This window comes from Narcine bancroftii, chromosome 2, assembly GCF_036971445.1.
Source record: "Narcine bancroftii isolate sNarBan1 chromosome 2, sNarBan1.hap1, whole genome shotgun sequence".
NCBI classification, from domain to species: Eukaryota; Metazoa; Chordata; class Chondrichthyes; order Torpediniformes; family Narcinidae; genus Narcine; species Narcine bancroftii.
In genome coordinates this window covers 156,475,911-156,492,188 of record NC_091470.1, presented here as the reverse complement: position 1 = coordinate 156,492,188, position 16,278 = coordinate 156,475,911, and the positions used below count along the sequence as shown (strand labels likewise).

Sequence of the window (16,278 nt, the reverse complement as noted above, 5' to 3'; positions counted from 1 at the left end):
TTCAGCTTTGCTGTTCCTCTTCATAGTTGTCGAATAAACTCTTCCACTTGTTTTGATTTAAAATGTCTTTTATTGCCTTCGCAAACATCCGCTATCAATGTTGCTGGGTACAGCATTGTATATTTAAAGTTCTTTTGGAGTTGCCTCTTGACGATGTCAAATTGTCTTCCCTGAATCACCGCATTATTAAAGCCCTGAAAGAACATGATCTCTGCATTGTCCCATTTCAAGGGTAAACTAGGGTCAAGAATTTTCATAAGCATCTCTTAGGATCGTCTCTCTATCTTTGAAGTTCAACAATCTAACCTGAATGGGTTGAGGGTGGGCTTCAACCATTCTCCTCGGTCCCCAAGTTTGACGAGCGCATTCAATTTGCACTCGGTCGCCGAGTTCATCGGCGCAAAAGGTTTGAGGGATCCAAGTCTCGAAGAATTTCACGGCCTCTCTGTCTCCTGCACCTTCTCTCAGGCCAACAATTCGCGCATTGATCCTCCAACTGAACTTCTCCATATAATCCAATTGGTCCAAAAGAAGTTGCTTATCTGTCGCTCATTGTTCAGCTTGTTTCTTTAGTCCTTCGGTTTGTTTCTCATGTTTGCCAAGATCTTTCTCGTCTCTGTCCACTCTTTCATTTAAATCGTTAATAGCTTCACCCACATTTCTTACTCTAGTGGTAACCTCTTTAATGGCATTCTCCACACTTGTAAAACGTTGACCCAGACCTCCAATCTCTTGCAGTAGAGTTTCAGAGTCTGGTGTTCGTTGAGAGGAGGAGGCATCTCCACCTGCAATTTCCGTCAAGGCAACTGGTGTGGCTTGAGCATTTTCCAACATGGATTTTGGCTTCTTCCCATGGGATCGTCGAGTCATTCTTCAATATTAATCTTTAAAAGATATATCCACACTTTTGTAGTTGAAAATTTTTCATTAAAACCACTTTTTGGTCACCTTTTAGAGGATTTTCTCGGAGAGCTCAGAGAAACTTGTCTGCTCAGCCACCCAGCATGGTCTCTTGAATTTATTTGTGCACTCTGAATTGCTGCACTAAGAAATCCTGTAATTTTTGTATTATGCAGATCAAAATGGAGACAAAAAATTGACAGTATCAGAGTTTATTTCATTACCTGTTGGCACAGTCGAAAACCAGGAGGCTCAGGACATTGACGATGATTGGGTCAAAGAGAGAAGAAAGGAGTTTGAGGAAGTTATTGATGCTGATCGTGACGGAATTGTCACAATGGATGAGCTGGTGGTAGGTATTTTTCTTCAAGCACCCTTTTCAGTAATTAGAATGTCAAGCTACAGCCTTTTTGAACTTTTGAATTCAGCTGATTTTACAGAAGTCTGCACTTTGTTGGAGGGGAGAATTTGAACATCCCACACTACTAGTAACTTTGATTCATAGTTTTGCAAGCATGTTTTTCATGCTGGGTTAGCTTTTGAAGGGGGAAGCATGACCTACTTGACGTTGCATGTGAATTTCTCCAGCACTATTGTGTATTGCACTTGGATTTGAATGTGGGCTTTGATTGTTTCCCTTTCACTGAGAGTTACACTAAGAACCATTTTTCCATCTCTAACTTTCTGGTCTTTCTCTGCCAGGAATACATGGACCCCATGAATGAGTACAGTGCCCTGAATGAAGCCAAGCAGATGATAGCTGTTGCAGACGAGAATCAGGACCACTATCTTGAACTGGAAGAGATCCTGAAGTACAGCGAGTACTTCACTGGAAGCAAGTTGATGAACTATGCGCAGAGTGTTCACGAGGAGTTCTGAGGGGCGCGGATCCCATGTTAGAACAACATTGTTTGAAATCTCTTCAGCTTTATCAACCAGAAATGCGCTTAACAAACTATGCTTTTTACATTACTCCCATTGGTATCTTGTGTCAATTCAATTTCCTTAACTGTTGGATGGTGCTTTTAAACCATGAAGCAGTAACACTTTTGTTTGAAATCTCCTTGAATGGCAAGGATGGTTCAAGCTCCAGTACTCTGCTCTCTGAAGGACTGCACGTTATAGTTGCTGGAGGAGTGTTCTGGGACCAGTGGGCACAAGTCTCGGTGTTAATGGAGATAACTTGGCCTACTACGGATTCTTGGTGTTGAATTAGAATAACACCAGCTAAGCCAAGTTGTAACAGTAGCCTGAGTGGGTTTATGTTAATTTAAGTTTTACCACAGATGCCTTGCAGCTTATTGAATGCAAAATCCCACTGGTCTGAAGTAAAGAGCTTCCACTTTGAGTGGCCCTACTGTCTGTGCCCAGAGCCGAATAATTTGATTACTTGTACTTGGTGTCTTTATGGAAAAAGAAATCCTTTGAATTGGATAATTTCTTCAAGTTTCCCCTAAGTTCCACAGATCTCTTGATCCATTGCAAAAACAACAGGAAGCAAACACGATAAATTGTTGAGGTCGTGATCACTGTTTACTGAGTAATTGACACTCTGAGCTTTCTCATGCTCACGCAAGCACAATGGCTAATTATTGAATGGAATGATCATATTTCCCTGTCTACTTTTTTGAGATTATAAAGGTTTCCCCAGCTGTGGAGGCAGGATGAGTTAGTTTTACCCAATTCATGGGCCTTGGCTTTGGGTCTGATGATACTCACCAAATTATGTACAAACAAAACGATTAACGTTCTATTTACTTGAGCAGATTTGCTTTAAATTCATCTGTCAATCTGAGATCGTAGGATACTGCCAGGGTGTAACTGAGTTGTTGAAGAGCGTGAGCTTGTTGAAGGTTTATTTTCTCAAGAGTACTAATCCGTGTTATTTTGCAGTCAGTTCCGCTATCTCCACAAGTCTACCACTTTGTGCTGGAGGATAATATGGATACGGTAATCACAATTGTTGACTACTTCAGGAAGTGTTTTTTTTTTCCAAAGAATTGTGCCAGCATTAGCTGCCTACTGTGCTTGAGTTGTAGTTTTGTAGAATGCTGCTCCTTGTGGTTAAGCAACTGGAAATTTTAATTCCAACATAATTCTCTCAAAATAAAAATTTGCATTGGTTCAAGTTCATTGATCCACCTTTGGTAATGACTGTTTGATTCGTGTGTTTGCATATTTGCCTTGAAAATTTAAATTGGTTTTAACCAAGTTCCTTTAAGCTTGACTCTTGGAGTTCGTTATTTATTGTTTAAGTGAAATCTGTCTGCACATGCACTTAAATCAAATAAAATTGTGATTCAGTTACAAATTATAGAGATCTTGTTTTTAAGCAGATATTGGGAAAATACAATGGCTCTTGTACACTAGGTGCTCCATCAAGTGCATCAAGCACCTTTAAGTGCTCCCTATTCTCCCTCTCTTCCTCATTCCTCGGTCTTCTTTCCTCCAGCTCTCTGCCCCATCCCTCTCCATTCACAGTGCTATTCCCCCCCTCCCCCCTCATTTGTTGCTGTGCCCTCCCTTCTATTATAGGTGCCTCCTGCTTGTGGGACCCCCCCCCATTTTGTTAAGGCACCTGCCTACATTTTGTCATACCTTGATGAAGGGCTCAAGCCCGAAAAGTTGGTTATGTATCTTTGCTACATAAGGTGCACTGTTTGACTTGCTGAGTTTCTCCAGCATTGTGTTTTTACTTTGCAATGTCATGCCTGTTTATATTTGAAAAGTTTGAAATTTACACCGTGCATAGCAATTCTGATGAACTCTGCTTTTCGAACGGCTTCTGTGCCGAGGATCCAAGTTGCCTGTGGTGTTAACTTTCTTAATTTCTACTATACCTCACTAAATAAAAAATATATAATTTAAATGAAGTCAAGACACCAAGAGTGGTCACTGGGAGATCCATGCTTTTGCTGCGGACACAACGTGCAATAGTGTTGAGCACCTTGGCTTTGTCCACAACAAAAGTGTGGCTCTCCCAGTGGCCATCCATTTCAATTCCCCATCCCATTCCCTTACCAACCTGCCTGTCTATGGGCTTGTGCACTATCAGACTGAGACCACCCACAAATTGGAGGAACAACACCTCATCTTGTGACTGGGCACCCTCCAACCTGATGGCATTAATATAGACTTCTCTGGCTTTCGTTAACCCCCCCACCCCACCCCCGTCGACTTCCTCCAGTTCTGTCTCTCTCCCTCTTCCCTGTCTCTTTTCACACAAATATGATAAATTCTAACCTCAGCCCTTAAAATATCCAATTAGCACCTTTTGTTGGTCTGGATTCCTCCCCCAGCCAGCATTATCTGAATTCTGAGACCCTGCTTCTGGCTCATTCTTCTTATTCCTTGAAGAAGGGCTCAGGCTTGAAATGTCAGCAATATATCTTAGCTTTTCTGGATGCTGAAAAGACCAGCTGAGTTCCTCCAGCATTTTTGTGTTTTTAAAGGTATTGATAGTTTTGTCATGTTTTTCATTTTGGGCTATGGGACCACTTAACAGAATGGAATAACAATTATGTCAAGAGTTGAAATCTCAGATTGCTGGGAGATATTGATATATTCTGTAACAGTCAGTGATGTTATCTCCTTGTTTATTGATGGAAAATGAAAAATAAAATATTCAGAAGAGTTGAAATCTCCACCCATTGTAAGGGTGTGTTGTGTATGGAGAGACATTTTCAATTCATCTGACCAGTCCTATGCTTTTGACGAAGGGAAGGGGAAAGCACATTCTACTTGACGATGCACGTGTCTGTTTCATTTGGCAGCAATCGTTTTATCTTCTTTTAAATAGACTTAGTTGAATGTCTGTCATGGCTATCCCTCAGTTGAGGACGATGGTCTTTCTTCCTATGGGCTCTCGAGTGGTTTAAGTTTAATCTTGGAAAGAGGCCCACCGTGTTTAATGTGTACTTAATGTTTCACTCCAAGTATCACATGATACCTCACAAATCAACTCATGAAAACCACGAAGATTGGAGCTGATGAATTTGTTGCAGCCTTCGTCCACCTTCACAGCCTTTGGGTTTGAAGCAACTTTGTCCGCCTATGGCACCGTTGCTGAATTCTTCGTCAGGAACCTCACCCTCGACCATTGGTGCCCCTACCAGGAGCATAGTTCCATACGGCATCGCTCTCGGGATCTTAGGACCGCACAAGCTTCTCCACCACGGCAAGGTGTCAATCTATGAAGAAGTCTGTCAGATAGAACTTTATATAAACATTATATTTTGGCATTAAATCCCAGTATCTGTTTGTTCACCTTCACTTTTTTTTCTTGTTAAGATTCCCTGATAAGGCCTACCCCTGGAGTGTTATCTTCAGTTATCTTGAGTGCAAAAGTAGTGTAATTGGACTAGAAATCCCTCTCAAAAGAAATAAAACTAATCCTTTGGTGTAGAGGGCAGGAGCAGATTAAAACCTCTTGAATTCTATAATCTGATTATACAATTCCCATTGTCCTTTCTATACCTCCATCTTGCCTTCTCTGCATTTGTTTTCTCCCTTTCCTGGTTCGAATGAAGGGTCTCTGACTTGTAACACTAATTCTTGTTCTCTTTTTACAGATGTGAGTTTCTAGCAGTTTTTCCAGTTTAAATTTTAGAATTTCAGCATCTGTAGTTTTTTATTACTGTATATTTTGGCGAACAAGTTGACTGGCAGATAGGTTGACCTCCCCATCCCACCCACACCCTTTTTTTTAAGCCTCATTTTAATGGTACATCTAGCATATAAGTTGACTCCCCATTTTCGGGCTCTATGGGCAATAACCCCCCCCCCCAAAAAAAATGTTGAACGCCCCAATCGCCAAGTTACAAAGCTGTAAATTACCATAAGCAAATTTTTTTTAAAGTTTTTAAAAAAACTTCAGTCTACTGGACAGGAGTGGTGACCTCGTTCTCCCACTTCTGTCGAGAAGTCAGATTTCACCCTTGTTGGACCACATTTGGAAGACATAGTAGCTGCATGGGACCCATGCACAAACACGACTCCCATGAGAAAAAGTCTGGATGTGTCACCAATACAGAGCGAGTGTTACAAAGCTCTTGGGATTCATTAAAGTCGAGCTGTCTCCAAGTCCGATGTGAAGAACACCTCAAACTGCCAGCTTGATATCGACGACTGAACCCAAGCCTGCGAGGTGCAGACGAGGGCACGCAAGCCAATCTGGAGTGCCATCTTCCAAGACAGAGGTGCACAGTAATTCATTCTTTCCCCACACAATTAAAGCATGGAATAATCCCCCAACCATACTCACACAACCAGACCCAATTACATTTAAGACAGTTTCCTTCAAAAATCTTAAAGACACCCTCCCCCATTAATCCCTGAATAGTTTGGAGACGATATACATTCTGGCCATGACCAGCCTCTCAAAGCATTTCATCACAGTTGAAGTTCGTGCTACTGGGTGACAGTAAGCCTGGAAGGCATCTGTAATTGAGATTAAAACACAAGGCTGGGGGAACACAGGTCAAATTGTCCTTGAGAGGGCAAAGAACGTGACCTCTTCATGTACCTTGATCCACATGTTTGACCTGCTGAGCGCCTCCAGCATTGTGTTTTTACCCATTGAAACAAGATTCTGGGAGGGATTGAGAGCAAAAGGTGTGGATGGTGAGGAGATATTTTCAGAATAGGTGAATCGATGATTTTTTCGAAGAAGGAAGCGGTGTGTCTGCGAAGGCAAGCGGAGGTTTTATGAATTGAATTTAAATGTAGACATGCAGCATTGCCGCCAAATTCGCACCCAGTTTAAGCCACAACCCTCCGGTGGAAACCCCGCACAAGCACGGGAAGATCGTTCACACTCCAGATTCGAGATGGAAGCGATTAATGGGCAAGAAGGAGTGGGATCGAATCGCGTACTCTGACGTGTCATCAAGGAGGGAAATTCCTCGGGCGCCTGATTAAAGACGCAGCAAGGCTGGGGAACGTTGATCATTCTGGGGGAGGGATGGCAGCACCAAGTAACTCGCCTCGTCGGCTCAGCTGTTACCTGGCCCTGTTGACATTTCTCTCACACGCCCGGCCCGGGACCAGTTGGAAATGTGAACAGAACGAATACGATTGGGTCATCAACTCTGTGGAAGGCTGTTGCCCCAAGTGCCCCGCGGGTGAGTAGCGCCCTCAGGGAGGACAATTTGCTTCGCTCTTGGGTTGGAACCACTGCCCTGTGTTGAGTCCTCTGCTCCGGCCGGAGTTGCCTTTCAACCCCCACCCCACCAAGCGGTTTCCAGCAGGGTTTCTTCAAATTTCAGGAAGATCCTGTCACGCAGGAATGATAAGATGTACAATAAAAGTAGCGAGGGCTGGCTGAGTTTCCTCCGCGGGAGAATGGTCGGCGAACACCTCGGTAGTGCGCAGGCGCAGGATTCTGTTGCCACTGTGGTCAAGTTCAAAACACACACAAATGCTGGAGAAACTCAGCAGGTCAAACAGTGAGTAGCGAAGGTGAGGAGACATCACCACCGTTTCGGCCTTGAGCAGGTTCCCCCACACCTTGATGAAGGGCTCAAGCCTGAAACGGTGGTGATGTCTCCTCACCTTCGCTACTCACTGTTTGACCTGCAGAGTTTCTCCAGCATTTGTGTGTGTTTCACCTCGGTATGACAGGTGTCCTCGTCTCGGTCAAGGGTGTGAGGGTAAGGAGTTGTACAAGTTGTGTGGGCCCTGGGTTGAATGAAGTATATGTCCTTCTCACGGGCCACATCCATTTCAAAGTGTTGACTTGAAATAGAAACTCTGATCTCTATCATTGTCAATTTGGTTTCCATTAGCCTGGAGACATGAGTGCTGGAATGTTGACCTTCATTCCAACTCGATCTGCCAAGTGTCAGTAACTGATCTGGGAGCTATGGCTGAATCCCAGAGGGTATTGGATCTCTAAGAACTTAAACCCAGGCAGTGGGAACCATGGTCATGGAGCGAAGTTGGTAGATGGAAATCTTTCTTTCCTCTAGGAGGCTGGACGGGTACAAATGTTCAAGGCAAGGCAGGGCCAATAAAGTATGTAAAAATTGTTGTTAATTTCAATGCTAAGTTTTGGGCAAAGCAGCCAGTGATTCTTGTTGAGGAATTTAGTTGAGTAGTTGGGTCTGTGAGGGGCCCAGAGGACCCCAAAACCCAGCAAGACAAATGGTTTCTTAAACAAAAGTTGCTTTTAATTTTCTTTAAATATAAAAACAGGATCAAACTTTCTTACTTAACTTATTTGTTAACTTAACCCCCTTCTAATTCTAAGCGCACGTATATGTAATGTGTATACAAGTTCAAAAAAATTATTTGATTCACAGTCCAATCTCACTTCTCAGTCCCCTAAGTTCACCGGTATCAGGCAATTCTTAGACTGTGCACAGATTTAACATTAATGAATCTTCACTAGGCTTTCGTGCTCAGGAAGGTTCTTGTTGGTTTTCACAGAGAGATTTGTTGCTTGTTGGACACAAACTGATTCCTTCTGATCAGCCACTTCAATGACTTGCCGAAAAAACTTGCCCTATCAGAGTTTTCCAGATGATAACCTCTTCTATTTCCCTTATCTCAGGCAAAACACCACACAGCCAGCCATCTCCCCTTGTATGGACCACAAGGGCTTTGAATAGACTGAAAGTCAGAACTTACAACCCATTTTCCAAAATGGGGTTTTTCCACAAGCTTTCCAGCTTGTCCTGTTTCAGTCCCAGTTGCTGCTGCTGAACTGTAGAACTGAATTCTCTCTCTCTCTCTCTCTCTCTCTCTCTCTCTCTCTCTCAGAGAAAACCACATGACCCACCTAGAATGGCAAACTGCATTCAGTCAGACTGAGGCACTGGACCCAATCTGAAGTTGTTCATCTGTTGCTTTCCAAAACAATAATCCATTAATCCACAGCATGTCCAGTTAAACCCCACTTTTGAAGTCCTTCAGCAAAGCAGTTTCCATTGTCTTTACAAAGGCACTGGGAGCCTGGACTGTCTGGCTTTAGCAGAGCTCTGGCATTTTAAATGAAATCTGTGTTTTGAAGTGTTGTGACCTACACTATAAAAACCCACAATTTATCACCTTTTTTTCTTTGGCTTGGCTTCGCGGACGAAGATTTATGGAGGGGGTAAAAAGTCCACGTCAGCTGCAGGCTCGTTTGTGGCTGACAAGTCCGATGCGGGACAGGCAGACACGGTTGCAGCGGTTGCAGGGGAATATTGGTTGGTTGGGGTTGGGTGTTGGGTTTTTCCTCCTTTGCCTTTTGTCAGTGAGGTGGGCTTTAAAACCTATCTATATACAATATAAAATATAACATAATCTGTCACAGATCTAACTGATTAATGAAGTGTAAAAGGACTGGGAGGAGGGTTTGGAGATAAAGCTGCCAGTGGTGTTTCTAGTTTATGTCAGTTACTTGGATTAAGAACCTACATATCAGATGTTAAAATCTCTGAATCAGCGATGTCTGTGGAATTAGAAGAAACATGTGAGAATGAGTCGGACCCAAAGAATATAATGTGTAGATGGAAATGTAGATGAGATTGAAATATACACAGATGAGGAAATCAGGTGACAGGTTCTCCATGATGTAACTGAGCTTGAGGTCTTGGTTATTGGACCAGTCAGCTCTTCCTGCTTGCTCTGCCATTCAGTCGATCGTAGCAGGTTTTTGCTTTGGTCGCACTTTCTTCGCCTGACCCAATTTTGCTCGATTTCATTAATATCCAACCATCTAGCATGCTATTTTGAATGTACACTGGGCCTCATGATTGGAAAAATACATATATGTATAGAGAGAGAGAGAGAGAGAGAGAGAGAGAGAGGTCAGTAAATTGACCTCTCATTAGAATAGCGGTGATCACCACCTTGTTACAACGCCAGTGCTCGAGATCTGAGTTCAAATCCGCCACTGTCTGTACATTTATATGTTCTCCCCATGTCTATGTGAGTTTCCTCAGGGGGCTCCAGTTTCTTCCCACCCTTCAAAATGAATGGGGGTTTATATGTCAATTGGGTGGCATGAGCTTGTGGGCTGGAATGGCCTGCTACTGTAGTGTATGTCTGACTGTCTTTTTAACTGAAGCAGGTGCAGGTCTTGTTTGCTGAATCTATCCTCACAGAATCCCTTCATCATAGTAGAAGGTGGAATTATAAAGGAAATAAGGAAGTAAATTAGGAGTAAAGGAAGAGACAATTAAACTGCAGTGTTCTGAGTAGAATGGTCATTCCCAATTTCTGAGGTACAGAGATGCCCCAATTGAAGGCTTGCAGAGAGAAGCTGCGAGATAAATTCCAATGAACCCATACACTGAAACTCTGAGATACAAAGAGAATTATTCAATAGAATAACAAATGCCATGTAATTACTGTGGCTCAAGCTCCAATTAATGTAAGTCGAGGGTGAGACTGATATCTGTAATTTTCCTGTCACAGAAGGTGTGTTGAACATGTGGTGGACCTTAGAGAGTACAGTGGAAACAAAAGGTTGGGGGCAGTTCTGAATTTCTGAACGAAAGCACTAAAAGGGCAAAAACAGTCATCCAACCAGTCAAAATCATAAATGCAAAGAATAGAACAAGGCTGAAAGAAGCTATGTTGCCCTTTGATTATCATCTTTGTCTTTATAAAGATCAGTTGATCAAGGAAACTGCTGATGTTATCAGATCGTTGTATGAGTATTACCCTCCCACTAACTAGTGGGGGTGTAACATTTTTCATGATCTTGCATTCCAGAGAATACCCAATGCATTGAATTACCAATCTGCTGCATATGAACTTTAGGTTATTTTTCTGGAACAACATCAGCCTCGCTGGTCCCTGCAGGGGCCTGATCAGTGCTGAACAACATGCCTTGTTGGTTGACCTTCTGCAATGTGCCCATCTTCCTTTGTGCAAGAACTTTCTCATTAACAGATTTTATTGGTCTCTTCCAAGTATTACACCACCAAATACTGCATTGATGTCAATTGCACTTTTATCTTTGGAACCCAGCTCTGTATCCATGTATAGCCAGCACTACCATGAGATCTGGAGTCAAGCAATCCTGGTGGAGTTCAATATCAGTGTTAGTGAGTAGGGTCTTGGTAAGTGGTTTCTGATAGGATTATTGTCAACACTTTTATTGCCTTGATGATGTCTGAGAACAGATTAATGAGTCAGTAACTGGTTTTTATGAATAATTTGCCACTATTTCAGCTCGTTGTACTGGAATTGTTTGGATTGAGCATCAGCCAGTTTTTAGGTACTTCAAATGAGATGCCAAAATGTTGTTGACCCTGTAGCCTGTTATTTAAGTGAATCAAATTGGCTTGAGAGATGGTAGGGAATATGGAGCAAATTGAGAATGATCAAGACAGATGTCTGCCTGATTGTGCTTGCGGATGATTCATTGAGGTTGGAGGTTTCCATTGAACTTTCTTCTCGGTTCTATGTTTAATTGTTCTCCACTATTCACAAGTGGTTGTGGCAGCTTGATGGTATTAGACATGGCACTTCCACATTTCTCATTCCAGAAACTCAAGTACCCAATCAAGGCTGAGATTTTATGGCATTGTTGGAAGTTCCATTATTTTGAGTTAAATGAATCCCTTCTATTCTCTTTCAACGAGGCAGAAAAGAACCCATGATGCTCTTGCAAAGAAGTTTCCCCTGCTCCCCTGGCAACATTTATCCTAGGCCAACACATGACTAGGGATGATGTAATTTCCAGGACATTAGTTTTGGGAGCTTGCTGTGCTCAAAATAACTGCTGCATTTTATACATGACAAGTATGACAGTAACCTCCTGGAAAATTCTTTGAAAGCTATAGGAATTACCTGATGTAAATCTGAATTGATCTCATTTATTGCATAAGTGGTCATTTTTTTTAACGTATTCTGGAATTTCCTCTTACAATGTAAGTTTTGAGCTATACTCACTGCATAAGTCTACCCCAACTCCACTGACCAATGGAGTGAGGCTGTCACAATATATGAAAATTAAATCCGAATTACCCAGTAAAGGTTTGCATATTATTAGCATATTTTAAAATACACTGTCAGCTCCTTTCATTGGCCATTTAAAGCCTGTACAGAGCCGATGGCCTTCGGACTGTGGAGATGGACCACGCGGGGGAGCTCTGAGATGTCACTGTCAAGGTTCTGATTTTATTCTTGGTGTATGAGATGGCCCCTGGTTTTGGGGAGACATTTTAAAGTTTCAAGTCTCATCTTGTACTCTGGCATTCTGAAGATGCACCCATAATACTTTCAGGGATGGAGTTCCAGGATTTAGACCAGTGGTTATGACAAGATGGTGATATGCTTCCAATGTGTTCAGGAAGGGACTTTGGAGCTGATGATGTTCCCATGTGTCTGCTTCACTGCCCTTTCTTGGAATTAGGGGGGTCAGGAGTTTGGGAAGTGTTGTTGGAGAAGCTTTGGGGAGTTTTAGCAGTGCATATTACAGGGATGGAAGAGTTAATGTGTTGGAGTGCCGATCAACCAGGCTGTTTTGTCGTGAATGATCATGGGGCTTCTTGATTCACTCATTGAATCAAATGTAGAATATTTCATCACATCTGATGATCTATAGATGGGAGTGAAGCTTTGGGGCATCAGGAGGTGAGTCACCCATCAGAGGTTTTGGAAGTGGCATTTCTGGATAGTGCTAGTGGGGTTGGAAATGGTGAAGTCGATGATTTTGGATGTCATGAATTAGCAGGCAGATTCTCTACTGTTGGAGATGATTACTGTCTGGGACTTCAGGTGTAAATCAGAGATCATAGTACTGAGTAGAGTTTATGAATTCAGCTGCAGATATAGAAGTTGATTCAGCTTCAGGTCTGTTGCTTTATTTTGATAGGTTCTACTGAACTGGCAGTCTTCCGGGTCTGGGTTTAAACTCTTCATATTTACTCTTCATCTGCACCCTTGCAATCTATATAATTCTTGAACAAATAGCTGCTTAGCTTCACTGTTGGAGAAAAAGGATGATTGAAATGTTACAAGCTGTTCCAGAATGCTCAACTGCAGTCAAGAGTTCGGAAGCCTCACTGCTCCTATCCTGGCCTTGGGTATTTTCAGTGAGGAAGCTCATTCTGTGACTGCGTGAGTTTCCTCTGCGTGTTCTGGCTTCTGCCCACATCCTAAAGATGTTACTGAGCTGCTGTAAATTACTCCTTGGTGCAGCTTAATGGATAAAACAAAATAATCAAGGGAAAGTTGATGAACCTATGTGAATATTGCAGAGGAATAAGAGGAGGATGATAAGATCTATCAAAATTGCATTCTGGGGAGTATGGATCTGATGGGCCAAATAGCCTCTTTCTGTAGGTTACGAGACAAGATTCCAGAGCTGTCGTGTGCCTTGTGAATCCAGATACCACTCTTCCCCTTCAGTATGGCAATGTAGTCAGTTCTGATAGCAAACTGGAACTAAATGTCACAGTGGTTTTAAACTGAAAGGAATGAGTTTTTGCTGGCTTTATATGAATGAGGAAGGGATGTCTTCTGCAGGCTGTGAAGTAGGAGGGGGAATTTCAAAGCTCAGGGAAGAACTTTGAAGTGTTGGCAGAACATTTTATTTCCACTGAGACTGTTTTGTTTTTTTTAAAAATTTTTTATTTTTCACACCATAAACCACATTGACCAAAATACATACATTTTCCTTTTCAAATATATACAGTGTCATTTTCTCCCCCCCCCCCCTCCTCCTCCCATCCCACCCTCCCTACCTCCCCCCCCCATTCATTTAAAATACAAAATCTCTTCTCTTTGGCTTGGCTTCGCGGATGAAGATTTATGGAGGGGGTAAAGTACAAAATCTAAGATACATTAAACCAGTCAAACAATGTTGTCATTCAATAAAAATAAACAAGAAATTCCACTGAGTCAATTCTTTTCATTTCCTTCTCTTTTCGTTAATTTAGGTGGTGAATGTCCCCGGTAGGTTTTCTCTATTGTGTTTCATGTATGGCTCCCATATTTGTTCAAATATTTCAATATTATTTCTTAAATTATATGTTATTTTTTCTAATAGAATACATTTATTCATTTCTACATACCATTGTTGTATTCTCAAATTATCTTCTAATTTCCAGGTTGACATAATACATTTTTTTGCTACGGCTAGAGCTATCTTAACAAATCTTTTTTGTGCACCATCCAAATCAAGTCCAAATTCTCTGTTTTTTTATGTTACTTAGGAGGAAGATCTCTGGGTTTTTTGGTATATTGTTTTCTGTAATTTTATTTAATATCTGGTTTAGATCTTCCCAAAATTTTTCTACTTTCTCACATGTCCAGATTGAATTGTTGTTCCCATTTCTTTTTTACAACAAAAACATCTGTCAGATACTGTTGGGTCCCATTTATTTAACTTTTGAGGTGTAATGTATAGCCTGTGTATCCAGTTATATTGTATCATACGTAACCTCGTATTTATTGTATTTCTCATTGTTCCAGAGCATAACTTCTCCCATCTTTATATTTAAATCTTGTTCCCATTTTTGTTTAGTTTTACCATTTGTTTCCTCATTCTCCTTTTCTTGCAGTTTAATATACATATTTGTTATAAATTTTTTGATTATCATTGTATCTGTAATCACATATTCAAAATTGCTTCCTTCTGGTAACCTCAGACTGCTTCCTAATTTGTCTTTCAAGTAGGATCTCAGTTGGTAATATGCCAACACTGTATCTTGAGTTATATTATATTTATCCTTCATTTGTTCAAAGGATAATAATCTATTTCCTGAAAAACAATTTTCTATTCTTTTGATCCCTTTTTTCTCCCATTCTCTAAAGGAAAGGTTATCTATTGTAAAAGGGAGTAACTGATTTTGCGTCATGACTGTTTTGCTTAAAATTTGTTGAACCTTTCTTCCAGGGTAAGGGGGATGGGGGAGGAGGGGTAACTGAGGTCCTAACTGAATACTTTGCTTCAATGTTCACTCAGGAGAGGGGCCTTGATGAATGTAAAGTCAGTGCAGAACAGGTTAATGTGCTGGAGCAGGTTGGGATTAAAATAGAGGACCTTAAAAATATTTAGATAGGTAAATCCCCGGGACAAGGCATGATAGACCCAAGGCTACTACAGGGAGTGAGGGGAAAAAATTGCTGAGATTTTGGTGATTATCTTTGCATTCTAGAGGATAAAGACTGGTGAATGTAGTCCCCTTGTTTAAGAAAGATGAGGAGAATCCTGGGAATTATAGATCAGCGAGTCTTACATCGCTGGTGGACAAACTATTGGAGAGGATTCATGGGGACAGGATTTACAAGCATTAGTCTTCTTAAGGATAGACAACATGGTTTTGGGAGGGGCAGGTCGTACCTCAAGAGCCTAATTGAGATTTTTGAGGAAGTAACAAAAGAAATTAATTGGGTAAGGTGGTGGATGTGGTGCAAATGGATTTTAGTAAGGCGTTTGACAATGCACCCAATGGCAGGCTCATTCAGGAAATCATTGAAGGAATGTTGACTGCTTGGATTCAGAATTGGTTTGCTTGCAGAAGGCAGACAAAGGTAATAGAATGTATTCTGCTTGCTGGTTCCTGGAATGTATTGCTGGGAGTGGTGCTGGAAGCTGGCACAATAGGAACATTTAAAATACTCCTAGATGGGCATGCAGATGTAAGAAAAATAGAGGTTATGGGTGTGAGGTAAGGAAGGATTATATCAGTGGTTTTCAAACTTTTGCACAGTCGGTGTAGCAGTTAGCACAATGCTGTTACAGCGCCAGCGATTGGGACCGGGTTCAAATATCATGCTGTCTGTAAGGAGTTTGTATGTTCTCCCCTTGTCTGAGTGGGTTTTCCCTGGGAGTTCTGGTCTCCTCCCTCTGTTCAAAATGTACAGGGGGTTGTAGGTTAATTGGGTACAAGTTAATTGTACAGTATTTAAAAGATATACAAAGATCAGACAAATGCAGCAAACTTTAGACGACAACTTAGAATGAATAAATGCAACTGCTGTTGAATACAATTCTGATTGCATATAATATTTAGGACATAGAAACTTTGTTCCTTTATTAGCCCCCACCTTCCGCAGATTTATATTTGTAATCAAACAATTTACATGTAATTAACTTGCAGATTCCAGATTTTATTCATAGTTATTTGTATACCTTTTGGTTTGACCACGTAGGAAATGCAGCACTTTTTATACATAGTCACCTCATTTCAGGGCAACATAATGTTTGGGACATTTCACTTCATGGGTGTTTGTGAGTACTCCGGTATATTTGATTGCTTCAGAGACCCAAAGTTGTTTCTAAACTTTTGATCATCTTTGGAGTCTGTCGTTGCCATTTTTCAGCATGAGGACCAGGGTTGTGCCAATGAAAGTCGAATAAGCCACATGAGGCTGAAAAACAAGTGTAAAACAGCAAGAGGCGTCACCCAAACACTAGGACGACCAAAATCAACT

At 41.5% G+C, this 16,278-nt stretch overlaps 2 protein-coding genes across 3 annotated transcripts in view; both read left to right on the top strand.

Annotated features, from left to right (window-relative positions):
• The window catches only part of sdf4 (stromal cell derived factor 4), a 47,565-nt gene extending 43,021 nt beyond the window's left edge, over positions 1-4,544 (top strand). For both annotated transcript variants that reach the window (XM_069918766.1, XM_069918767.1), the window contains exons 5-6: positions 1,077-1,252; positions 1,603-4,544. In XM_069918766.1, coding sequence (XP_069774867.1) covers positions 1,077-1,252; positions 1,603-1,779 — 353 coding nt within the window. In that variant the 3' untranslated portion in view covers positions 1,780-4,544. The remainder of the gene's footprint in view (positions 1-1,076; positions 1,253-1,602) is intronic.
• Positions 4,545-6,850: 2,306 nt separating this feature from the next.
• Positions 6,851-16,278, top strand: part of LOC138754464 (tumor necrosis factor receptor superfamily member 5-like) — a 63,229-nt gene continuing 53,801 nt past the window's right edge. The window contains exon 1 of the mRNA XM_069918765.1: positions 6,851-7,022. Within this exon, the coding sequence (XP_069774866.1) occupies positions 6,863-7,022 (160 nt within the window). The 5' untranslated portion in view covers positions 6,851-6,862. The remainder of the gene's footprint in view (positions 7,023-16,278) is intronic.